The 25,427-nt window shown below is 40.6% G+C and overlaps 3 protein-coding genes and 1 long non-coding RNA gene across 8 annotated transcripts; 2 read left to right on the forward strand and 2 right to left on the reverse strand.

Moving 5' to 3' along the window:
• Nucleotides 1-453: 453 nt before the first annotated feature.
• LOC133909010 (KH domain-containing protein SPIN1-like) lies at nucleotides 454-4,475 on the forward strand. Its single transcript, XM_062351271.1, has 7 exons — nucleotides 454-883; nucleotides 1,065-1,153; nucleotides 1,456-1,607; nucleotides 2,759-2,872; nucleotides 2,951-3,067; nucleotides 3,262-3,405; nucleotides 3,916-4,475. The coding sequence occupies exons 1-7, from the start codon at nucleotides 786-788 to the stop codon at nucleotides 4,054-4,056; spliced, it is 855 nt and encodes a 284-aa protein (XP_062207255.1). The 5' UTR covers nucleotides 454-785; the 3' UTR covers nucleotides 4,057-4,475.
• A 558-nt stretch (nucleotides 4,476-5,033) lies between these two features.
• LOC133909012 (WUSCHEL-related homeobox 8-like) lies at nucleotides 5,034-8,578 on the forward strand. Its single transcript, XM_062351272.1, has 3 exons — nucleotides 5,034-5,691; nucleotides 7,560-8,078; nucleotides 8,160-8,578. The coding sequence occupies exons 1-3, from the start codon at nucleotides 5,487-5,489 to the stop codon at nucleotides 8,243-8,245; spliced, it is 810 nt and encodes a 269-aa protein (XP_062207256.1). The 5' UTR covers nucleotides 5,034-5,486; the 3' UTR covers nucleotides 8,246-8,578.
• Nucleotides 8,579-9,472: 894 nt separating this feature from the next.
• LOC133909007 (probable LRR receptor-like serine/threonine-protein kinase At1g06840) lies at nucleotides 9,473-19,331 on the reverse strand. 5 transcript variants are annotated; one of them, XM_062351265.1, is made up of 22 exons: nucleotides 19,046-19,330; nucleotides 18,397-18,560; nucleotides 18,208-18,314; nucleotides 17,360-17,507; nucleotides 16,612-16,683; nucleotides 16,242-16,313; nucleotides 16,013-16,156; nucleotides 15,850-15,921; nucleotides 15,681-15,752; nucleotides 15,062-15,136; nucleotides 14,436-14,504; nucleotides 14,154-14,222; nucleotides 14,017-14,088; nucleotides 13,760-13,846; nucleotides 13,611-13,679; nucleotides 12,843-13,339; nucleotides 12,551-12,703; nucleotides 11,876-12,162; nucleotides 11,621-11,672; nucleotides 11,137-11,387; nucleotides 10,839-10,973; nucleotides 9,473-10,085 (listed from the first exon to the last, which is right to left on the reverse strand). In XM_062351265.1, the coding sequence occupies exons 3-22, from the start codon at nucleotides 18,305-18,307 to the stop codon at nucleotides 9,732-9,734; spliced, it is 2,850 nt and encodes a 949-aa protein (XP_062207249.1). In that variant the 5' UTR covers nucleotides 18,308-18,314; nucleotides 18,397-18,560; nucleotides 19,046-19,330; the 3' UTR covers nucleotides 9,473-9,731. The 5 variants fall into 5 exon arrangements, with proteins under 5 accessions (XP_062207249.1, XP_062207250.1, XP_062207251.1 ...); XM_062351266.1 differs by lacking the exon at nucleotides 18,397-18,560 and having other exon boundaries at nucleotides 18,208-18,355; nucleotides 19,046-19,331; XM_062351267.1 differs by lacking the exon at nucleotides 18,397-18,560 and having other exon boundaries at nucleotides 18,208-18,309.
• Nucleotides 19,332-21,544: 2,213 nt separating this feature from the next.
• Nucleotides 21,545-25,372, reverse strand: LOC133910136 (uncharacterized). Its single transcript, XR_009908487.1, has 3 exons — nucleotides 25,280-25,372; nucleotides 24,990-25,199; nucleotides 21,545-22,345 (listed from the first exon to the last, which is right to left on the reverse strand). It is a non-coding gene; the product is annotated as an uncharacterized LOC133910136 (long non-coding RNA).
• Between the last annotated feature and the right edge of the window lie 55 nt (nucleotides 25,373-25,427).

Raw genomic sequence — 25,427 nt, forward strand, 5'->3', positions numbered from 1 at the left:
TCTATCTTTTTTCAAAAAGATCGAACGGTCACTTTCGTCCATTTTTTACTTCCCATATATTTGAAAACACATTTAATATTTCATTATTTATTTTTTAATGTAAATTTATCTTTTGTCATATTATATATTTTTATTTCTTTAAATTACTATATCCTAAATTGATTTTACACGTGTAAAATATATGTGCAAGTTGTTAGTAAGAATATGGTCAAATGTTTGTGTGGATGCTTGAGAGGAGGACTTCAAAAGCATTTCAATCTAATTGTTAGTGCTTTTATTTCTCACGACAAAAATAGAACAAGAAGAAATAGTACGTGGGACGTAATTAAAAATTAAACAATATTATGAGCATATCTTTATCAATACGACAAATTATGTATATACACGACTCTGCATCTGCATATCCCAACGAATATAGACAGCCTGCCCGCAAGGCAGTAGGCATCCCCAGAACCCTACATCAAACCGGGAAAAGAAAAAAAGAAGTATCACCAACCGGCGGCGGCTGCCAAAAACCTACCTTACCGCCGCTATAAACCCTACGAAGAGGGTAAAAAGGAGGCGAGCCAGCCGAAGGAACCCCCAGAGGAAGCGGCCGTTTTTGACATCTCGTATGGGCGATTTCGCTGGAATCCTCCGAGGTTGATTGTACCGCACCGCGTAAAAGAGGAGATAAACACGCTAAAAAACTAAGGAAAAAGGAAAACGCAATCTTCTCTTCGTCCGCCGCCGCTTCTTCTCTCCATTGGTAGCAGCTTAATCCAACCCCAACCCAGCCCGCCGCCATGGAGGCGCTGACGGCCACGGACAAATGCTTCTCCCCGGCCAGGGCGATGTCCCCGATGCCGATTATGAGGCCCTCTTCATCGCCGGACGCTGCCGGGTAAGATGCTACAAGGATTGGATTCTTGAAATTTACTCGCTTTTTGATGCTTTGTTGTTGGAACCGTGCTGTAATCTTGTTCCTCTGTTCTTGGTGTTCTTGGATCGTCGTCTGAATCTTGTTCTGTGTTTTTCTGTGCTGGTTCGATGGGATTGGATTGGATTGGATTCGGGCCGCGCAGTCAGTACCTGGAGGAGTTGCTGCAGGAGCAACAGAAGCTTGGGCCTTTCGTGCAGGTGCTCCCAATCTGCGGCAGGCTGCTGAATCAAGGTGAGAGATAATTCTACTTTTTGGTAGCAGTCTTGCTCAGATTTAATAGTTCATCGGTTCTGTTTCTTTATGAGCTCTGTCTTTATGATAAAAGGGCAGTCTTTTTATTTGTTTGTTTATAAAGGCACATTGGTCTAATATTGGATGAGTTGTACGGTGAACTTGCATAGTTCCCGTGTTTCGGTATAAGGTGGAAGTGTTTGTGTTATGAAAATTGGTAGCTTTATCGACGATATGCAGCTTGTCATATACCAATGTTAATGCTGATCGCTGATTTGAACTCTTGGAACCATGATGTGCAGAGATAATGAGAATATCAAGCATGCTTTCGCACCTTGGAGTTAGGGGAAATGAGAGGTTGCCAATTGCAAGTCCAAATCATATGCATCCATTGCCCCGGGTACCTAATTTTTGTGGAAATGGTTTTGGTCCGTGGAATGGGCTGCATCCTGAGGTATTTGTGCTGGCTACTAACATTATAATGCCATGATCAGTTCATTTACTTTCTAGCTTTGCATTGTGTGCTATCCAATTCTATGTGAAAAAATGATGCTACAGAATATATAGGCTGTCTGAGACAGAAGCTGAATGTGAACAAGGTAAGTCAGAAGTAGGAAATACAAAGTTGGAGCTTTGGTGGTGGTTTCATAAAGATAAACTCTATAGTCCGTAGTAATGTAAACCTGTCTTTAATGCGTTTAACCATAAAACTGCATTTTGGATAGTATAGCTGTTCAGGAGTGCTCTGTGGATGCCACTTGTGTCAAATGGAACAAACAAGCCACCTTCACATTTACATGCTATTATCAAATGATGTACATATGAGTTCCATAACAAATAGACCTGATTTAGTGAGCATGGTACATTGGTAGAGCCTTGCTTTTTAGAAAACTACAATCAATGTTCTTAGCCTACAGTTTAACTATACATTTATAGGAAAGCCTGAGGCTGAAAGACAGCATCTGTTGATTGAAACAATGCAAGCATATCAAATACTTAGATGTCATATATATAATTTAGTTACTAATTGAACAGATTGGTTCATTCGCTTTGCGTAATGCATTGGAGATTTACCAATGCATGAACATATTGGTTCATTCGTTTTGCTTAATGCATTGGAGATTTACCAATGCATTGGATCAGTTTAATAAACAGTGTGAAGGTGAACAGATGCAATTTTTTTCCCTTCCATAGTTACGATTCACAAGACCTTAAACCATTGAAAAGACCTTAATACCACTCAAAATACAATATAGTCTCCACCTGCTACTTTAGTGACCTAGTTAAATGATATTTGGCGCCTAGGCCATGAGTAGTTGTGAAACTAGTTTCACTCCAAAGTCCTGAAAGTGTTACAATTTTATTTATTTTTTGAATCTGAAGGCCCAAGTCTTACACTGCTTGAAAAGTCAGACCTGGTTTCATGCTGATTGAAATTTCTCCCCTCAAGCTTCATTATCATGCATGTTGAGAGAGCAATAACACTTTCAACTACTCTTTTTTTTTGCAACTTTTCATCCTCATACTGCTTCATTATGTTATCCATTTTATCTCCAAAGTAGTAAGTCTAACTTACCATTCTACATTTAATACCATGGCTGTCAGAGAACTGGTTTTCCTAGGGGAGCGATGGGCTGGCAAGGTGCTGCACAGAGCCACCCCTCTTACATTGTCAAGAAGATCGTGCGGTTGGAAGTTCCAACAGATGCTTACCCTAATGTATGATCTTTTCTTCTTGCAATGGTTACTAATAATCAAGCTGTTATTTATTAGTTACCCTTGACATACTTCATGTAGTTTAATTTCATTGGCCGCCTGCTTGGGCCGAGAGGAAACTCACTGAAGAGAGTTGAAGCCACTACAGGCTGCCGTGTTTTCATCAGAGGCAAGGGCTCCGTAAAAGATCCTGTCAAGGTCAATAAATTATATTATCATGTACCAATTCTTTAATTAAATGCATACAGTTGTAACTATTGTTAGCATTTTATACTGAATGATCACTCATCATTATAAGTTAGATTTTTGTAGTAGCCACCTGGTGCTAATCTTATATTCCACTGTAGGCAAGCTTAAAATGCTTACATGCCATTTTTTCCGTTTCCTTATAGGAGGAACAGCTCAAGGGAAGGCCTGGCTATGAGCACTTGGGTGATCCAACTCATATCCTGATTGAGGCTGAATTACCTGCCGATGTCATTGACACAAGACTGGCACAAGCACAGGAAATACTAGAGGAGCTGTTGAAACCAGTGGTGCATATATGATTTCTAAATCCTCTATATATTCATACTTCAATCTGTTACTCATGAGCAAACTGCAACATTTTTAAGAAGTCAAGGAAATGAATTGTTTGATATAGTTCTGAAGCAATTTTTTTTTGTTGCGATTCAAGTATTAGATATAGGTCATTGATTGATTAGCAATGTTAACCATAAACCGAAGGTACCTTTGCTTGTCTTTCCTCTGACATCCACCTTTAATAATTTTATTGTCGTATCCCTGATATTGTTCCATAACTCCTAAAATATTGTTCTGGAGCATTTGTGCCAACTTGAAATTTGTTTTGTTGCCATAAATTTTTTTTTTGAAGAGTAGTATGCACAACCAATTAAACAAATAGACCAGTGGAATGTGCAACCAGCTTTCTTCTTCATCTCTCTCTCTCTCTCTCTCTCTCTCTCTCTCTCTCTGTGTGTGTGTGTGTGTGTGTGTGTGTGTGTGTGTGTGTGTAAATTTTAAGTCTTTTATGGTCTATCATGTAGGATGAATCACAAGACACTTTCAAGAGGCAACAGCTTCAAGAGCTTGCTATGTTGAACTCAACATATCGAGAGGATAGCCCCCTTCAGAATGGCAGTGCCTCTCCCTTCAGCAATGGTGGCACAAAACAAGGGAAACAGTGACTGCGGGTGCTCATCCCTCCCCCTTGATCCTTTCAGAAACTGTCTAGTCAGTCCTGCTCTCATGACATAGCTTCTGATGTGCAAGCTCCTGTGATGGTGTTGGAATCATGCCATTGCTAGCTGGTGAATTTTGATCTCCCTGATGACATTAACCTGCGGCTGAGATGACAAGTAGTGAGTCCTCCATGGTTGTATAATTAGAATACTTAATGTTTCCTTGTCACCGACTGTTAGTGCTGATCGATATGGTGATAGTGCAGAGAGTTCTAAGTTACAGTGAGCTAGACTTCCAGAATTTTAAGTTACTTGACTACAAGACTATGCCTACGCAACATTTTCGATTTGTTAAATTAATGAAAGTGTTTGCCGACACATATCTTATAAATCTCGAGGCGCATTTTCTGTAGCCTGTTGGGCTATCCAGTTGCTGTAATGCCTGTTCCAGTCATTGATCTCTTAAAAAGAAATCTGCACAAAGGAATTCTTAGACCAAATTGTCTCCCTTCTGTTATTACTTTTTCTGCTTGTTCAATTGAAATGTATACATAGGCTAATAACCAGATTTCTGGTTGGAATTCAGAGGTGGTTCTGTAGCAGTAAAGATATTGCACATGGCTGATGCTACATCGGTGGCTCGGTGTGCAGTAGCTAGCTTAGCCATCCAAACAGAAAGGAACGGCGGTTGTGATGCACCACGGCGAAGTACTTCGGCGCGTTTTGTGCTGTCGTGATTATTGTCGTCTACGTTTGAGCAACGGTGCAGTTCCCTGAACAGAAGCCAGTGAGAGAAGGCGGGACTGTGAAATGGGCCCCGCCGCGCGGCCTCTTCTGCGGGTCCCCGCGATGCATTGACCCCTCACATGACGGCCCCACCTGCCCGCCGTGGCGCCGAGCGCCCGACGCTGCTGGGGCCGGCCGACCCAACCACCCCACCGCATGTCACGCCGTAACGCGCGACCCGTGCCCTCCGTGTCCGCATGCGCGCGCCGCTCGTATAATTTCTTTCCGCCGCGACTCGCGGCACCCGCTCGTGGCCTGTGCGCGCGCCGTCGGCAACCGCGGCGCCTGCCGACTTCAAAACACTTTGCCACTTCCCCCATTCCTGCCCGGCCTTCTCCTCTGCTGTCTCCTGCCGTCCTGCTCCTGCGGCGGTCGCTCGCTCTGCTGCTGCACCGGCGCGCATCAGGACCGTCCTGCCATTCCCTGCTTCGTCCGTGCGTCGCATGGACTCCTGCTGTCCCCAGCCGGCCCCGTCGCCTCCAGCCGAGTGCCTGCCTAACCGGCCGATTTCCTTCCTTCCATAGCTCCATTCCATTCCACTGTACAAAAAGGACGCGACTTCGCCAATTTCCGTCCCGTGGCCCATTCCAAGATAGCAACCAAGCGGCAATCTTTGTGCGCCCTGTCTCTGTAGCGGCCGGCCTGGAACCATGGAGTGGGGGGACAAGGCCAGGGCCTCTGCCGCCGCGGTAGCGGACGAGAGGGGCGGAGGAGGGGAAGGGCCCGGGTACGTCAAGGTGATGACCGACGAGCAGATGGAGGTGCTCCGCAAGCAGATCTCCATCTACGCCACCATCTGCGAGCAGCTCGTCGACATGCACCGTGCCCTCACCGAGCACCAGGACTCCATAGCAGGTCGGTCGGTGCACTTGCAAACAAAACAATTAGTACTCTTTAGTCTCCCTACTCTTCTTGCTGGTTGTTCTTGGAGACTGGAGCAATAGGGAATTTCGATGTGAAATTTTGGGAGATCCCTTTTCGTGCTTTGCATTTGGGGATCCCTTGCGTTGGTACTTGCATTGTGGCTCGTGAGGGTTCCCTCCATTCTTTACCTCTTTGTGCAAAAAGGAAAAATTATTCGCCTTATGTCATGACTTGCTTAAAGGCCACAAACCTTCGGCTGTTTATGAGCCTAGTTAAGTTCAGGTGTTATAGAGAAATGCTTAAGCTATTTTTACGAATTTTTAGCTATCAAGTTTATTTCATATTATACTAGGTGTCTAGGTTATCAAGGCTAACTTTTTTAGTGTTTTATTACTTCATGAGCAACTTTGCATTAATTTGACTGGGTTCTGTTAGGTTTGTTCTTTGCATGGCATACTCGGAACTTCTCTCGATAATGGAATTGCAATGATCATCCTCTTCATTGTTGTAGCAAACCATTTGAGAAAATGTGTGTTTGGCAAGTACAGGCACACCAGGTTATTTTTTTTCACGCAAAAGGTAAAGGCACTGCATTGCTTGCAGAAACTAGAACGTGCAAGCAGAACTCCGTTTAGTGGAGCTTGTTGAACTGAAGCTGCGAGTCTTACAATAAACACACTGCACTTCAGAAGTTTTCTCTTTTTTTTGCTTTAGTTAAGGAGAATACTTCTTTGTCATTTATGTTGCTCTTACGATTTAATTTCCAAAATATTGTGAAATTACCTAAGGATTTACCGTACTGCTGGTTGGAGGACTGTTCGGTGCATTTTGTATTATTGTATTGCGCGCAAAGTAGACTGAATTCCATAGAATACAGAAGAAAGTACCACATCAGTTTGATGCCTTGGTAGGTACTTGGCAATAGGTCGGAAGTGCCAATGCATCAATTTGATGCCTCTGTAAGGAAGCTAACAACAGGTTCTGTCAAAATTAAACAATGGAATTCCTTTTTTTGTTAATGACTTAATGTACATATTTTTTTATTATTTTCTGTAGGTCATATTTCATGGTTGCAGCATGATTGCTATTTTGTTAAATGTAAAATTTCTCTGTCTGTATGATTGCTTTTGCATGTTCAATCAATCACTCCTTTCTTTCAGTGGGAGAGTGCCAGTAATTGGACTCAGAATGCAGCTCATACGCCTTAGAGGAATTAAAGATATAATAATGAATAGCTATTACACATGATTGTCATGTAGGACCAACCAAAATGCCATTTTGTGCTATGTGCACCCATAAATTTTGCATTTTTCAGCTGTCCTGCTAAATCTAAGTTTGACATTTAGGGATCTCATAACATGTTATGTATCTTCACTTGGCCAAAACACTTATTCTTTATTATGCACTTGCAATCATTTCTATTACTCATGTACCATCACCTATCACTCATTTAAAATTGCCAAACTTGTCCATGTTGTAGTCTACATCAATATACTTGAACTAGCAGGATTTCATCCTCGCGACTTATGCATAAACTTTTCACTTGGCAGTTTAAATGAAGTCATTAATTTTGATAACCCCAATGATTCAACCTAATTACACGATGGCCTTACAAGAGTACCTACCAGTGACAGACTCCTGGCCTAGGTCTAGGAAACCTTTGAAGAAAAGTTTTCGAAACCTTTTTCTACCACTCCAGGAATATTCTCCTCTTTTAGATAACTCCAAAAATCATTATAACTGAATTTGCCTTCTGCTCTCTATAAATGTTATTTTGTATTGTTCTTTTCGATCATATACATTGTTGATGGAACAGGCAATCTTTTTTCTGGGCAACTGAAGTATGGTTTCTTCTTCAGGAATGAGGTTTAGCAATCTGTACTGTGATTCTCTAATTGTTCCTGGAGGTCACAAGATCACAGCAAGGCAGCGATGGCAACCAACACCGATGCAGCTGCAGATCCTCGAGAACATATTTGACCAAGGCAATGGAACACCCAGCAAGCAAAAGATAAAGGAGATAACAGCGGAGCTCTCACACCATGGCCAGATCTCTGAGACAAATGTCTATAACTGGTTTCAGAATAGACGGGCACGGTCGAAGCGGAAGCAGGCTGCTTCTTTACCAAACAACGCTGAATCTGAAGCAGAGGTGGATGAGGAGTCCCTTACTGACAAGAAGCCAAAGTCAGATAGGCCACTCCACCAGAACAAAGCTTTGAGTGTTCACAATGCTGACAGGATCTCAGAGATGGACCACTTTGACACAGAGCATGATCAAATCGGTAGCATGATATATGGATCCAATGACAATGGCTTGAGATCGTCTGGCAGCTCGGCCCAGATGGCCATCTACGAGAACATGATGTCGAATCCAAGTATCATCTTTGCTAAAAGTATCATTACTTCATTAAACTTGCAACGAGATTATTAAAGTTGGTGTTGGTTCATTTGTGCAGGAATTGATCATTTCCCAGGGAAGGTGGAGAGCTCCAGGAGCTTCTCCCATTTCCAACATGGAGGAAACTTTGACATGTTTGGGTGACATCTTGCTGCACCGAAGTACCCTTGAACCCCTTGTAAAAAGTGAAGCATGCATTCGTTTATTCTGACATGAACTTTGAAGTATATCTGAGTGTCTCCGTTTTAGTTATCTATCACGGTCTTGTTGAAATAGACGTATGACGTATGACTTATTGAATAGCTACCTCCGGAGGGTAGCCAGCGTTAGTGAATCTGCTTTCTTGTTGAAATAGCTTTAAGAAGTTGATATAGTGTTTTCCCGTAGCCTATATACGCTCAATTATTTGCATGTAGTTTTCCACGGTTTGCAGTTTCAGCTTGAGATTGTCAAATGCAGCAGCTTTTTGTGGTCGAACCGTTGTTTGTGTGAGATTATGTTGTGCGTCCTTATATTCTGTTGAACACGAAAATTCCACTAGGGTATGTAGACGTATGACTTATCAGGATAGCTTATTAATATTAAGATTCGTATTGAAGTAGTAGTTGAAAAAAATCAGAGTGCGAGAGAATTTATGGATGGATGAGTATCAGTGGGAGGAAGGGATGGCCGAGATAGGTTGCGTTTGCTGCAAAAGTGTTCGGAGTTGCATTTCTCATACTGTGTTGTACCAAAATAATGTAAATATTGACCTTCCGATGGTCGATGGATGGTCCAGATCTAGCATGCTGACTGGAAAGGAAATTCTGAAGGAGATGCTGCGGCGCGGCTTTTGCTTTGCCACGGCCAGTTGTGCTGCTGCGCTGCCGCCCGCCATCGCGAACTGCAGACTGCAGTCAACGCAGCCGCGAGCCCGCGGCCCGCCGCCGTTCGTTTTTGCCGTTTTTTTGCGGCACGGGGCGCGCGGCCTCCATGCGCCCGCGACGGTCGGTCCGCTCCGCTCATCGGTCGCGCCGTCGGCCAGAGCCACAGAGCTGGGTCGCTCGCGCTCACGCACCAAAGACCGAAGCACGCCGCGCCAGCCTCCCGTTTCACACGATCCCGTCTCCTCTCGCCCGCGCACCGCGGCCCTCGCTGCCACACGCGCGCGCACGCCCCTCCTGGCTGCCACTCCAGCACCCCGACCCCGCCCGCGCAAACCAACCGCCTCCCGGTGCTCCCGCTTTCCGCCTGCACGGATACGAGCTCCACTCCTTTGCCTGAAAACACCTGTGTCCGTGTGTCGTTTATTCGTCGCGTGAGGTGCGTGTGACCGGCGGGGCATGCGCGGAAGACGTTCGACCAAATGCCGCAATGGTATCAACAGAGGAGTTCCCATCCAATGTACGTATCTGATAAATACGCCAGTATACATTCATCATCTGCATTCTTTACCATTGTCACTACTACATCACAACCTGAATTCCTGATACTACAACACTTCGCAACGGCACAACTCATGTACAGAATAAGAATCACCTGTAGGGGAGGCTACACCACCCCAGTATTGCTACTACTTACAAAGCTACAAATCGTTGTCACTTGTCAGGTGTCTACAAAATCATTTACAACGTGTCCGGCGCTGGCAACGCTACCGAGGCACCACCGTCCCAGAGGGGATGCCGCTGTTCGCCTGACCAGTGCCGGAAGTGTGGGACGAGACGAAGAGGACGCCGGTAGTCGTCGAGGTAGTCGACATGGACTTTGTCAGCGCGCCAGAGCCTGTCCCCGTAGTTTCGGACACCAGGTCCTCTCCTTCGGGTAGCATGCTCCGGATGGTCTCGAGTTCTCTTACAATGTCGGCCATGTAAGGCCTGTCATCTGTCTCATCCCGGCAGCACTTCATTGCCAGGGAGAGGAACCTCATGGCACACTCTGGAGGGTTCGGGGACATTCGACTGTCGATGATCCCGGAAATGTCGCCTGATTGGTAAGCTATGTTTACCTGTAACAAGAGCAAATCGTTTGTTTTGCTTTATCTATTTGGAGCCAGTGCAATGAATGAAGTCAGTCCGTATAAGGCAAAGAAATGGAGAATATGCAGTGCTTTTCTTTGACATAAGCAAAATCTATATTGAGGCATATCTGATTTTTATTTACAAAAAACATGGTATATCTGAATACCTGTATGCTAAGTTAGCAACCACTGGAAAAACATTTTAGATATTATTTATAGAGCATAACGACACTTGAAGCTACCTAACATGGCCTGTTGGCCTATGGATGATATATTCACGACTTTTTGGATCAGTTATGGCTTGTTTGGATTGAGTAGGTGTAGGTTGGTGATGGATGATCCGATTCTAGCTCCAAACCTAATTTTCTTGTTTGGTTTGAGGAACGGGAAGGGGTTGATCCATCATAACCTCAGTCCTCATGAGCGCATGTCTAGTGTAAACATGAGGAATGAGGTCATCCCACCAAAATTCATGGGATGATCTCATGATGAATCATTCCATCTAGGATCCATTGACTCCTCAAACCAAACACACTTTCAGGACCTACGAATATTATGGAGAATCTTCTGTCTGCTAGCAAACTTATTATTAATGCTGCAGCCTGCAAGCATACTGCTTCTAATAATACTGAATGGTAAAAAGAAAAGTTGGAGTTTCAACAGCTCAACACTTCGAGCTGTCTTCCATCAGTAGACGGGTAATTAAACAAACAATAAGGAGTGGGGTGGGAACCTTTTTACCTCTCTAACAATGTTTTTACCATGCTGGATTGGCTTCATTCCAGTCAGTAGTTCAAGAAACACAACACCAAGGCTATACACGTCACTTCTTTCTGTCAATTTATGAGTTAGGAAATATTCTGGATCAAGATAGCCCTGTCAAAACGAAAAACAAACAGTCATGACTCATGATCACCTAACCTTCCACACCATAAGCTAATAAGTGGGCTCAAATGTTCCCTGTTGTCTGACATGAAACAGCGAAATGAGATCATGGTGAGTGTGGTGTTGCTGCTTTGCTAGGTGTGATACTACTTACTGGGGTGCCCTTAACAACAGTGGAGATATGAGCTGGCAAAGTCCCTTCAACATCGGGCACTGGAGCAAGCCTTGAAAGACCGAAGTCAGCCACCTTCGCTACAAACTTGGAGTCCAGTAGAATGTTGCTGGCCTTAACATCACGGTGAAATATAGGAGGGTCTGCCTCGGTATGTAGATATAGAATTCCTTTTGCGGCACCAAGGGCGATATGCAACCTCCGACCAAAGCTCAGAGGTCTTTCAGTTTTAGCTGAGAAAATATTGAACAAGATTAGGTGCTTCGTCCAACACAAGTTCAAAGAACTATGCACTTTGAATTTGTTAATGCTAAATCAAAAGCTTCATATACAATCATGCAATCCGATAATGAATAAATTTTATGATGGATGGGATGATGGCTAATCTTTAATGTGAAAGTCCATGATGGTCATATGGAAAAGAAAAGGAAGCTAGGATTATTTGAACATGTCACTTCCCACTTACCAGAAAGATGATCACGTAGGGTACCATTGGGCATGAACTCATACACCAGCATCTGCAAAACACAATTCTCTATGAGCGGAAGGTACTGCAGATACACTCCCATATGTATGGTAAACTCAACAAATCGACTGCAGAATCGATTTACCACAACTACCAAGGCTTTCCTCTAATTCTTACACAATGTGTAGATGGTTGTGTGGAAAACTTTCAACAATATACTTATACATAAATAATTCAAAAGATTGGAAGTCACACCTGCTCGTCTTCTTCATCACAGTAGCCAACCAGAGAAACCAAATTGCGATGATGCAATCTTGACAACAATTCTATTTCTGTGCAGAACTCCTTTGAACCTTGCAAAGAACTTTCATGTGCACGCTTGATTGCCACAGCTGTACCATCAGCTAGATTTCCTTTATAAACTTTTCCATAACCTCCTTGACCAACTTGAGCTGAAATATTAAAATCGCTTGTTGCCGCAGCCATTTCGTCAAATGTGAAGCACTTCACACCATCAACCTTGACAGAAAACCTTGAAAGTACTGCAAAATGATTTGCATATTTAGATCCTGTGATCTTTTTTGAAGAATAGATCCTGTGATTTGAATCTAATGTATACTACTAGGATAAAAGTTTATGTACTATAGAAGCATTTGATTTTTTTCATATATTTATAACTCCTAATATAATGCATTTAAATGAGGTCATGGAGGCAAGACTTACAACTTAGTTCCGAATTCCCAGATTTAGAATTGTAAAAAAGTATCTTCCTACTAAAATATGCTCCTATAAACAACTGCTTAATAGATTCCTTTTCATCTTTAAGCAGCAAACCATTTCTAAGCTGTCAGATAGCAACATTCTGTCTATGCAGCACATGTAAATCTATCTTTATTCTTTTTAAGAAGGAAAAAAGGAGATTTGACTTACATGACCGCCTTGAAACTGTTCGCCGGTTTGTGTGCTTTCTCATTATAAAAATTGTAGAAACTACAGATACTGCAATGGCAGCAACAATTGTCCCTGCTAAAATGCCAGCTAGTGCGCTCTTTTTTAAACCTGTTGACACAACAGTTGGAAATTCTGCAAAAAAATAATAACCATGACCATATACTCTTTTGTCTTGGCGAAAGAAATACAGATATAATGTGGCACATTTCGACCAATAGTTTATGATAAAACTATGAATGAAATACTTTGCTGCAAAGTAAATTTTGCATACCATCTGCATAGTAACCAAGCGTGAAGTTGAGAAGTTCATATGGACCAAAAACATCTGCTAGAGTGATCTGCCATCCAGCAAGTAGTTCCCTGAGCTGTACCACCTCAGACACATTGAATAAACTTGTATTACTTGGGAATAACTTTAAATGTATATTCAGCCTTGGGCCAGCCTCCCATATGTATCGTTCAATGTACAGCTGATAAACAAGCAGATCCAGCAGATGGGCTAAGTTGATCTCAAAGGCTTCTTTATAGGGACGGAATTCTGATATCCCTGGACTCTTCAGCCGAAATCCAACTCCCAGAGGCACAGCACAGAGGCAAGGTAGAGGGGATGATGGATTGTATTCATAATTTCCATCAGTCGGGCAAGGAGCACAGATTATACTAAGTTGTGGTCCCCGTCCAGAAGGTGCTTCGTTTAGAGGTGTGGGTTGACAAAGATTAGCTGCTCGAGAAGCATTAGATGTCGTGCATACAGGGTTTCCATAAAGTCTGCAGAAAATGGTAATATTTATTTGCTGAGTCAGAAATTGAGAAAATTCGGTTGAAAGTTTAAGGATGAATTGTTTTTATCAATATTCTAGTATCAGCAGAACCTTAATATCTGCCAAAAACTGCCAAAATATGAAGGTCCTGCTACTAATTAGCAATTTCATCAAAGCTTCGGCAATGAAAGTTTGATATCCCCAACAACTATACAGATGAACATAATACACGAGTGCATAAACAAAAGAAGAAATATCTCCATGGTAAAGAAACGTACAGAACGGTGACAGCTTCTGGAGGCTCAAATGCAGCCGGAATAGTGTCAAGGGTGTTATTTTGGAAGTCCCTGTATTATTTAAATACCACCTTACATCAGCATATATCTCGAATAGAATTTAGAAAGAACATATGCGAAGAGTGTCGTACAGAACAAGGGTTCTATTTCCCGTAAAAGTGATGTTGCTCCAAATTGTCGGTGGAACAGCACCGTTTAAGAGGTTTCCTTGGACTGACCTGTACAATGATAATATACCTCCAGCAAAATAAGTAGAAGAATAGTTCTGCCCAGCACATTTTTACTTGAAAAGTATGAACAATTTTAATTGAACAGGGAAAGCATATGTTCTTCAATGGCAGGATATTAGCAGTATATAAAACTGTCTAATAAGTTAAATGGTACTTACAAAAACTGAAGACTAGGCAGCCCTGAGAAGTTTGATGGAATAGTTCCATTAAGAAAGTTATGCGACAAATCACTGCCAAAAACTTGAAATTAGCTTTGTTCCTTAAAAAGCTAGAAAGATAGTCAAAAGCTACATACATTGTAGTGATATTTGAAGCAAGCCTATTAGTTGGTATAGATCCTTTCAATTGGTTCCAGCTAAGGTCCCTGAAAGTACATGCCAGAATTAGTACCGATACATGTGAAATAATATCCTGGATTTCAAATTGAGTGGGTAGCCTTCTCATTGTAATATGAAGATAATCACCAAAGACATTTACAAAACAATATTGACAAAATAACTGTTCCAGAAAGGCTGTGACAAGCTGATGATGAAAGGATAGCTGAGAAAGGAAGCACAGCATTTTAATCTGGACTTACAAGTAGCCAAATTCAGGTATGCCACTCAAATCGGGAACAGCTCCTTGCAAACTGCAGTTCCTAAGACTCCTGATAACATGGAAAAGAATAATTTACCGAACACGTCTTTATTTGAGTCTAAGCATAATAATAGTGATGGAGTGCTGCTCGCCCTTCTTAAATGAAGATAATTAAGTAAAATTATTATTTTATTTATCAGTGAAAATGATCTCTGCAGAATGAGGGCAAAAAAGCACCTATTGGCTATGAAAGTAGAAATGTAAAGATTTCTAGATAATTGGACTAATCTGGCTGCTATCTAACCTTGTAAAAAGAGAGGATTCAATGGGAAAAGGGAGTTTATTGTTGCATACAAAGCAAATTCATGGTTTCCTATGTGATACCATGGATTTTGATATACCGATTATCTCAACTAAAAGTTAAGCTGTTTGGGAAATACAAACATTAATCACACTATCCTTTTTTTTTCTGCACAGATTTTACTCATCAGCGCATGCATTTTGAACAAGTCTGTTTTCATTGAACAGTTGTCATAGCTTTTTACTACTTAAAATTTTCTGCCGCATGCATCTACCTCAAATACTAAGAAGAGAAGGGAAACATGAAGAAAAAGGGGTTACACTCACAGCTTTAAAAGTGTTGGTATGTTGCTGTATTCAGCAGGGATGGAGCTTCCACTGAAGTTATTGTTATCAGCCTGACTATAAGTAGAAAGATATAGATATACAAATGTTTGTCATTAGATAACAAAAACGTTGAACTTATCTAAACAGAAAATATAAACATTATCTTTTTTGAGAATGTTAAAACTAGATGAACCTAGGAGGGACTAGGCGGCTTTTTATTAAGAAGAAATAGGCACCCAAATTCTTATCGAAGATGACTCGAATTTGGGTGGTCTAGGTATACATCTACACTCTCAACCAACTGAGCTAGGCTCAGTTCCTAAATATAAACATTATCAACTATTGAAGTCTTGCACTGGTTGTTTACAACATTAGAAAGTTAAAGTTCCATTAGTTTTCCTTACTATGCCATTAAATTTACATAAGAAAGTGAAGCATACTCAAGAAATTTGTAGAATTACTTAAACTGCTGAAACGTTCAGAACTAAAGTGACCATCAATCTACTTCAAGCTACCATAAACTAGTACAAATTCTGTGAACGAAACCGGAAGACATTATGCCCTGCTGCAATTTCTACATTAAGGAAGTCTCATTGGAGTACAGAAAAAATGTGCTCACAGTATTTTCAAGCTAGGCGTCTCTGCTAGTTTTGGGGGAAGTGGCCCAGACAAATTATTGTTGTCCACAAGGCTGCAAGATTACAGTATAAGACCAAATTAACTGCACAACTCATCTGCATCTTGCATAACAGAAAAAAAAAAATCAGAGATAATGTCCCTCCACTTACAGATGAAAGAGTGCAGGCAATCGGGACAGCTCAGATGGGATTTGCCCACTTAATGAGTTATTGTTCATGTGACTAAAGGTAAAAATGGAACCAGAATCATTACTAAGCTTAAAAATAAGAAGCGTCATGGAAGGACACAAAAATAAAGATACTCGACACTTACAGATGTCTAATGCTTGTTAAGTTGGCAAATGATTTAGGTATGGGGCCTGATATGTTGTTCTGATCAATTTGTAATCTGTTTAAGTTCACGAGATAGCCGATCTCATCAGGTAAAGAACCAGATAGCTGGTTACCATTCAAAGTTCTGCAAGATTGTGGCAGAGACAGTTAGCATTGTTCATATCTAAAGAAATGGTACAAGAAAGTTTCATTAGAGAGGAGGAACCCACATGAGCTTGAGTGTTGTGATATTTCCAACTTCTTTAGGGATGTTACCGGTCAAATTGTTCCACATGAAGTCCCTTGCAAAAGAACCATTTATAGAAGTTAGCAAACATATGTTGGGTACCTAATGGAACAGCTCGAAGAGCTTAAATGGACAAAAAAGAGCTCTAACCATGAAAACAAACAGTTAAATTGGACAAAGTCAGGACTTCTTGTCATGTTATTTTTGTAAGTTTTTTGTTAGTTGGAAACTTAGGGCCTTGCTCAAAAAATAATTAACCGTGTAAAACATGAAGCAGAGCCGTGAGGTACAGTATTTATGAAATGCTTGAAAATGCACTTAGCAGTGTCAATTGCTGTCAAATTAGCACTTACAATGTTTTCAGCTGGGATAGAAGACCGACCTCTGGTGCCAAAGTTCCGGAAAGATTCGTCTTAAACAACTGTCTACAAGGATCAAAAGTATGCACTATTAATATTAAATGTTACACGTTATATGGAAAATGACATAAATAAATAATAAACATATACTAGGGTGCAAGATAGAGTGGAGCTACAAAACCATTTAAGGATGGCCCTAACTTTGACACTTGCAAACTTAGGACATGCAACAGTAACTAAGAGGCTCTGTATCATTGGCAATAGTAAATAAAAGAAATTGTCATATTAGGGAAATCTACCATATATCATTCAAACAAAACGGTAGAGATTCATGTCGTGCTAGAGATATTATATTTCAGTAAAAGTAAATGCACGAATACTAACTCTGATTAGATATCAAGTAATTGCTATTGAAAAAGATAATACATGCATACTAGAAAAACTATACTCCAAAGGAAAAAGAAGTAGTCATAACACCTTGAATTCATCTATCTGCTCTGTTGGGATAACTAACCCTTTTATCTCAATATGGATCGGTATTGGTTTAGCTTGGGAGCTACATTTTCTGGATGTTACTATTGTTTGTGACAAGTAGTTTATTTGATGCTTATTTGCTTCAGCAGAGTGCTCATTGGACAAGCACATAATAAACATAATAAAGAATACATCATAGTTAACAGAAAAGAGACACAAAGAAGGGACATTGTGGATGTTATTAATAGCGCGGAAGTGTTCATCGTACATTTCTGTTACATGAAGATATGGATCGCTTGGTATCTTGTCACAGAAGATTCCAGTCCAACGTGACGTGCATGGATCCCCACTACCCCAATTCTTAAGGTTATTCATAGGATCAACTAAACTGCCTTTGATAGCCTTGAGAGCATTCACTGTGCATGTAAGAGAGACAATGTTCAGTTGATAGCAATAGTTTCAACAGATCACGGAGTATCTGAGTAGGGCAAGATAATATTACTAGCTGGACTAAACAACTCCCATATCAAGTAATGATACATAGGAAAGATACATAGTAAACCAACTTTCACTGTTCTTGCATGTGAGGACTACCAGTCACTCTACCACAGAACAATTTTTAGAATTCTTAACCACTACTTCTTCAACAGAAGATCTCAACAAAAACCAATCTATAGTTATACCTACTACCTACTTGAATGTGATATATATTATAAAGAGGTTACATTTATAATCATGTACAGCGTGTGAAGTGCTTTGATTAATTCACAAGTATAACTGATTACCGGTGCAAAAATAATGAGTATATACATGGCAGAAGTGGACTGTGGACAGTTAAACAAAAGAATCAGATGAGAAAATCGGTTCATGAAGATACTTTCAATAATACGCCAAATATGGTGTGCTTGAGTCAAAACTTCACAGCGGTTTAGTGCTCTTGAAATAGTGGCATTTTCATCAAGAAACTAATAGCAAATGATCAGGAACCATGGGGCAGCTAGGTGGTAAAGCATCTCTCAGTTCTTTTATGGGAACAGCAATTTGCGAATGTCTGGCTCAAAACTCTAACAAAAGAATTAAAAAAAATGAATAGAGCACATGACAACAAGAGATTACCTTCATTTGGGTCAGTTGTTTGCCCCCTTGCCACATCCACATAGCAAAAGGACAAGACGATCAGGATTACTGCACACAAGATATTTCCAAGGCTGCCCATGTCTATTCTGTAAAAGAGATTCAGCAGCAACCTGTCAAGTTGTCATCCCTGCAAGAGTATAATTGCTAACGATCTGAGATCATCCTAACCATGGAATGCAACCAATGCCTATGAGCAATATCCAATGATTGGTGAATCCAAAATGGATGCGCTTGTTCATTCTTCACAGGATGTCAGGGCTATCTTATGCCTAAGGTGTGAAAGCTTGTCGGTCGTCCCAGATTCTCAACATCCTTTCAGACCTAACACTGGCCTGTTCATACCAACAGACCCGGGAGAAAATATGGCCCGGAGCGATCAAAATCAACAAGTTACTATCTTTTGTCGACTGGAGAAAAGTAAACAAGCTTACATGTTGCTTAAACTCTACAGCAGGATATCATAAAAGGACATTAACGCTGACAGTAACACCGTCTAGCGATTAGGACTTGCCAACTGAAATACCGAATTTTACGCGCGCCGTACACGACGAAAGTACTAGTAGCTTGAAGTTTGAATTATGAACATCTCTGTTGAATTTTCGTTTACAGGAAACAAAACTTTGATCATCCGAAGGTGCTTATGGAAAAGGAACAGGAGCGGGAAAAGACCAAGAGACGAAAAAGCATAGGAAAGCTGAAGCGATGTTCCAACCAAAGGAAAGGAACCAAGTGAAGTACTGAAGCCACCACCAGAAACGCAATTAGCACCCATGACAGAGTTGCAGAAGAAGGGCGCGAAGAAATCCAAGAAACCGACCTTAGAGCTGAGGCTGAAGGCCCAACTCCCGGGACGAATCCACCGGCTCGATCGAATCCGAGCGGCAGCCGCAGCAGCGCGGCACGAACGCCGGCAGGAGAAAAGCCGAGGGCTCGAGAGCGGGCGAGCAAAGGCGAAGGGACTCGCCTCTTTCCCCTTCGGCACAGGCGCACAGCAGACAAGTAAACAGTAGTGTCCACACCGCTGCTGAGGTTGCCGCTTTCAATAGTACGAGAGGCTCTTTCGCGCTGGTCCGTTGTGTGATATCTCGCCCGTCGCGTGGAAGCTTTGAACAGGAGAAGGGAGACGCAGAAAGTGGGTCGCTACCTTTTTTTTTTTCGTCATCCTTAAGGAGTTTTGAATATGTATAAAATTCTTTATATGTTCTTCTACTATCCGCCTGATTAAAATATCACTTATTTCATTAATAATTTTTTGTTAGATCGGCTATTCATAAATCGTCGACAGTTAGCACCGTCTGTGAGGATCATAACAATAGGTGTTGAAAAATCTACACAGTACATGTCATTGGTGTTATTGATGTCATCTAAGTTTTTGCCGATTTTTCAAATGACGGGTTCTACGATAACTTCACCTCTCTTTCTGGCGAGCTGGTGATCGATTAGGGTAAATTTTGATGACGATTTAAGTGATGAGGTAAGTCGATTTATAGTTCAATGAGCCAAAGATTATGGCAGTCAATTACTTTAGAGGAACCATGTCCATACTGTGATGACAGACTAGATAGGGATGGTTGGTGGTTGTTTCTGTGATGCTTTAGGGTTTTTTTTTTCTGTTAAGAGAACTTGTGATGCTTCTTTTTTAATTTCGTAAAGGTAATCTTATGATGCTTGACTCTAATGGCTTTTGTGCGAGCTCTTGGTGAAATGGATTACGAAATTGGTATTACATGGTCATACATGTTATTTTCAATGTTTCTATAATCTACATAGTACTATATTGTAGTTTTCTCTTGCTTTGCGTCTGAGTCACTCCGTGCGTGCTCTAATGGATACAGATCTAACATTTCTATCGGCCCCGCATATAGAAAAAGCATAAGAAGATAATTGGAATTTAAGGTCAACTGCAAATATATATAGGACAGGTGTAAGTAGTTACAACATTGGTCGCAATCATTTAGCGTAATTTTGTGCTGCTCCTTTTGTTCCTAATATCCTACACAGAAGAGGACAAACGGTATATTGGTATCCTACACGAAGCATACATTATATATTTATGAGATTTTAGGCGCAAGGAACTATAGTATATTAGCATCTCTTCACCAACCACAATGCGGATTCCATATAGAGACTTAAATGATGAATAAATAATAGTTATCATATCCGAATATTCTAGCGTTTCTTGTAATTTTTAGAGTATTTCTCTATTTTTAGGAAGAGAATCTTGGGTAAAAGTAAATTACTTGTAGGTATTAAGACGTCTCATAACTAGGAATAATTATCTCAAAGAATAGGAACGTGGACTACATATAACATATGATACTCATATATATACGGAGTCAGGGGCTGCAGAGTCAAAGAAGTCGCTCAAACCTTTTGACAAACTAGAAGACGACCAAAGCTGAGCAAAAAATTCGCTGACTAGGTTTAGATCCATCTAGGATAGCAATATATCCCCTTTAATAGACTTAGATCAATACAATACAAGTATGGTGTAGGATTATCATCCTCAATGAGTCTCGAATCTGTATAAAACCCCTATTTGCTCTTCTGCGATTCGTCTGATTAAAACATCCCTTATTTCATCAACAAATTTTTGTTAGATCGGTGGTTCATAAATCATCAACAACTAGCGTCGTCTGTGAGGATTATGAACATAGGCGTTGAAAAATCTACACAGAACATGTCATTAGCATCACCCAAGCTTTCACCGATTTTTTAAATGAGGGGTTCTATAACAATTTTACCTTTCTTCCTAGCGAGCCGGTGATCGATCGAGTGAATTTAGACGAAGATTCAAATGATGAGGTAAGTCGATTTATAGATCAATAAGCTAAAGATTACAACATTCAATTACTTCAGAGAAATCACGTTCATACTATAATAGCTGATTAGATAGGGATGGTTGGTGGTTGTTTCTAGTGATACTTTGGTTTTTTTTCCTTCTATTGAGAGAACTTGTGATGCTGCCTTTGTTAATTTCGTAAATATAATCTTATGATGCTTGACTCTAATGGCTTTTGTGCGAGCTCTTGGTGAAATGGATTACGAAATTGGTACTACATAATCATACATGTCGTTTTCAATGTTTTTATAATCTATATAGTACTAATATATATTATATTATAGATTTCTTTTGCTTTGCGTCTGAGTCACTCCATGCGTGCTCCAATAAATACGGAGTTAACATTTTTATCGGCCCCGGATATAGAAAATGCATCAGAAGATAATTGGAATTTAAGGTCAACTACAAATATACATAGGACAGGTGTAAGTAGTTATAACATTGGTCGCAATCATTTAGCGTAATTTTGTGCTGCTCCTTTTGTTCCTAACATCCTACACCGAAGAGGACAAATGGTATATTGGTATCCTACACGAAGCATACATTATAAATTTATGAGATTTTAGGCGTAAGGAATCATAGCATCCCTTCAACCACAATGCGTGTTCCATGTAAACTATACTATAGCAGTACAGACGTATAGAAAATTGTTGCAGGCCATGCCCTTTTCGTGTTGAATTCACATCTGAAGAGCAGTCAAATAAACCAAGAGTTCCAATTTGACCTGGCGCCCTGTTTATTCTTCTTGATTCAATCCCCTTCATCTGTCTGCTTGATCATTTCTATGTTCAAGCTGTTCGTACTTGTGATACCACACAAGCACTGCTCAGTCAAAAACACCAGGTTTCTTTTTTGCCGTCCTTTCTGATGTACTACCAAGAAGCCTTCATCTTGTCCATCATCCAGCGTCACTTCCTTGATATCTCTAAACTCCGAAGTGCAATTTGAACAGGTAAAAATTCAGAAAAGAGCCTGCCTATATGATGTGATTCGCAGCAGGTGCATCCTTACGGTACACAAGTGGTCGCATAATCTAGAGGATTTAATGGCAAAAACAGATCATTAGCAGCCCTGAAAAAACTAAGCCGCTCAGCGGGCGATCGAAGTCAGCGAGGCGACCTGTAGTTTTCACCGTCGGTCGTCGGTTGAGAAGGATGAGGTATTGTCGGCGACACTGTTCGCCTGCTCGATCTCCAGCAGGACCCGCACCGGCGAGTTGTTTTCTTTGCCGGTACAGCGCCGTTGATCGGTCCAAGATATGGACACGTGGACTTCCTAAAAAAAGATAGAATAATTTAGAGAAAATGAGCCGACAATTTATCATCTTTTCTTCATGCCATCGAATAGCAATTTTTGCCATCGTCTTCGTTAGGCAGGCTACGGACCTCCATTAGACGCGGTAAAAAGACCATTTTATCTATATTTTGGTATGTGAGTAATTTTTCTCATACTACTATGAATTACTGACTAATTTTTGTTACTAGTATACGGCAAAGAAAAGCTAAAAAAATTATCTTTCAATGTTGAGCTAGTTTAAAATTGAAAAAAATAAATTGAATATATATTGTACATTTAAAAGTGTATGAAAGATAATTTTTTGTCAGTAATTCGTAGTAGTATAAGGAAAGTTACTCATATATTGAAATAGAGATAAAATGGTCTTTTTAAAACGTCTAACGGAGGAGGTCCTGAGCCTAGCTAATGAAAGTGTTGATAGAAAAGAAAGAAAACTCGTTATTCGATGACGTGGAATAAATCAGAGCTATTCAATAGTGTATAGTAAAAAAATCATTATTTAATGACAAATAGTTTATTTTCCTAATAATTTATTAGCCTTGACACAGGACCAGAGCATTCAAGAACAGGGTGACAGCACAGTGACGCACTGGTGAGGTGATGCTCCCCCCACCCCACACGCACCGTTCGAAACATAGGGGTCTGAATCAAAGTTCACGAGCTCCGGCGATAATCGAAATCTCGCGGTAACCGTGGTTACTGGTCAAAAATTTTAAAAAAAAATTAGAGAAAATTTATTCGGCAAAATTTGAATTTTTGCGAAAAATCGTGTTTTTGCCCTCTCGGTAACCGCTCGGTTTTGGTCGGTTACCGAGCGGTTTGGATCGGTTACCGAGCGATTTTCTCGTATTTTTGATTTGGTCGGTTATCAAGCAGTTTGGATCGGTAACCGCTCGGTTTTCTCGATTTATCGAGCGGTTTTATCGAATTTCAACGCAGTTCAACAAAAAATCTAAAAAAGGGATCAATCTTGTAAAATCAATAACTAATTCATCTGAGCTTCAAATCAAGTGAAACAAATTTTGTTGACTTCCTTGTAACATGATCTACATGATAAAAGTATTTATACTCATAAAAAAGTTCAAAATTTTCTGCGAGAAATTTTATTTGTTAAACCAAGTTAAATGCATAGTTTACTCTTTGCTAATCCAAAAATCATGAAACTAATTTTCTTAGTCTTCTTATATGATCCTATATTTTTTAAAAATACATGAACTCATGAATTAGTTATTGTAACATGCATGATTGTGTAAATGTGTTGCGACTAGATTAATTCATAACTAACCCATCACACCTCAAAAATTAGTGAAACCACTTTCATTAGCTTATTTATACTATAATTTACGTAGAAAAAATAATAGTAGACATGAAAATTTTAATTACAGTGCTATTTCTTAACATATTCACTTTATGCTTGTGAACTTTGTAAAAATTATAGAGAATTTAATAAAACTCTAAATAAAGTGAAATCAATTTTAAAGATTTTCTTAAAATACGTTTTTATACAAGAAAAATATGTATTTGTATGTTACACTTTTCCTTAACGTGAGTTAATAACTGAGCCGCACGCTTCAATTTTTTTTCATTTTTTTCAAACTTTCTCCCTATAGAATCTAATGCAAACGACATTATTTTTGAAAAAAAATTCACAGAAGGTCTTAGAATTGTGTCTAGTTTTTTTAAGATTTTTTTGAATTTGTTTTTAATTTTTTTATTTTTTCGAATTTTTTGAATTAAAATTTTAGTTACCGTTCGGTTTCTGAAACCGGACCGGACCGAGAAGTCGGTAACCGCGATTTTTGGACGGTTACCGATGGGTTTTTAACCCTGGTCTGAATTCGTAGGGATTCTACAGAGAACCGTAACGAAGTTTCTGTGAAAGTCATGCGTTGCTTGCGAAAGTGTCGACAAGATGGACCTGATCTGCGACGTTAAACGTGCTCCAATCGCAGTTTGGTATATGTCTCTTGTTTAGAAACCCATTAAATTTCCTATTTGGAAACAACGGCCAAGGGAGGAAATATAGAAGCCAAGTCATCACAACTACCAGCAGTGCTCCGATCATAATTACGCGTGTGTGCTCTGCAGCCGCTTCTGGACGGTCCAGGTTGGTAAACTTTCCTCAACTACTTAGTATCTTCAGGGAAAAATGCTTATACTGTTATACACGAAGCTGCTACCATGAAGAGAAGATAAATATATCTGACTAAACTGGCGCCATTGCTCATGCAGAGGCTGAGGATTCCATTTTCACTTGCTGAGGTCCATGGCACGGCAGCTTCTGTGATTGGTGCGTTCAACCAACACAACCTGACTAATCCACCGTGGCAGGAGAATCAATGGACAGGGGTGGATCCAGCGTGCCGAAGGAAATTACACGAGACACTTTATAGAAAGATCTCTGTAAAATCTCGATCCATACCGTGCTTTTCTAATCTAATGATTAGTATGTGCAACTGAAATGAAGGAGATAGACACGTGATATACATAAAAAGAGGTTTTTCTATAATACTGGATACTGTTTGCGAGAAGCTCCTTTTAATTTTTAAATATTGAAGAGGAAGAAAAGAAAAGAGAAAAAGAGAGCATTAAAAGGAGGAGAAGAAAAGAGAGCGTCTCCTACTTGGTGGTGTTGATCCGCCACTGTCAATGGATAACCATAGGCGTAAGCCGGGTTGCTTTACTTGCTCCAGATTCGTCACGCGCATTGACTGCAGGAGAGAGCTTCTCACCGACGACGCCGGCCTGAATTACGGACTCGCTGTTCGACACGTAGGCGAATCCTGATCGCAAACGGTGCCGATGATGATCCAGTCGGGTGGATTTTTATATGCTGCATCGGCAGGTCAGTGACGTGAAAAGAGTCGCTTTGGATTTCAGGTAAGAAACAGTGGAAGATTGTGGCTCACTCACCTTTTGGCTTCCACGGCACGGTGGAGCTCGACGTCGACGTTCTCCGCACGACTGAGTTCCAATCAAAACTGACGCTGATGGAGAACAGCATAGCTGACCTGACAGAGCTCAATGGAATCAAGTAAACGCAACAGCAGTTCACACACGA

The sequence above is a fragment of the Phragmites australis genome, chromosome 2, assembly GCF_958298935.1.
Source record: "Phragmites australis chromosome 2, lpPhrAust1.1, whole genome shotgun sequence".
NCBI classification, from domain to species: domain Eukaryota; kingdom Viridiplantae; phylum Streptophyta; class Magnoliopsida; order Poales; family Poaceae; genus Phragmites; species Phragmites australis.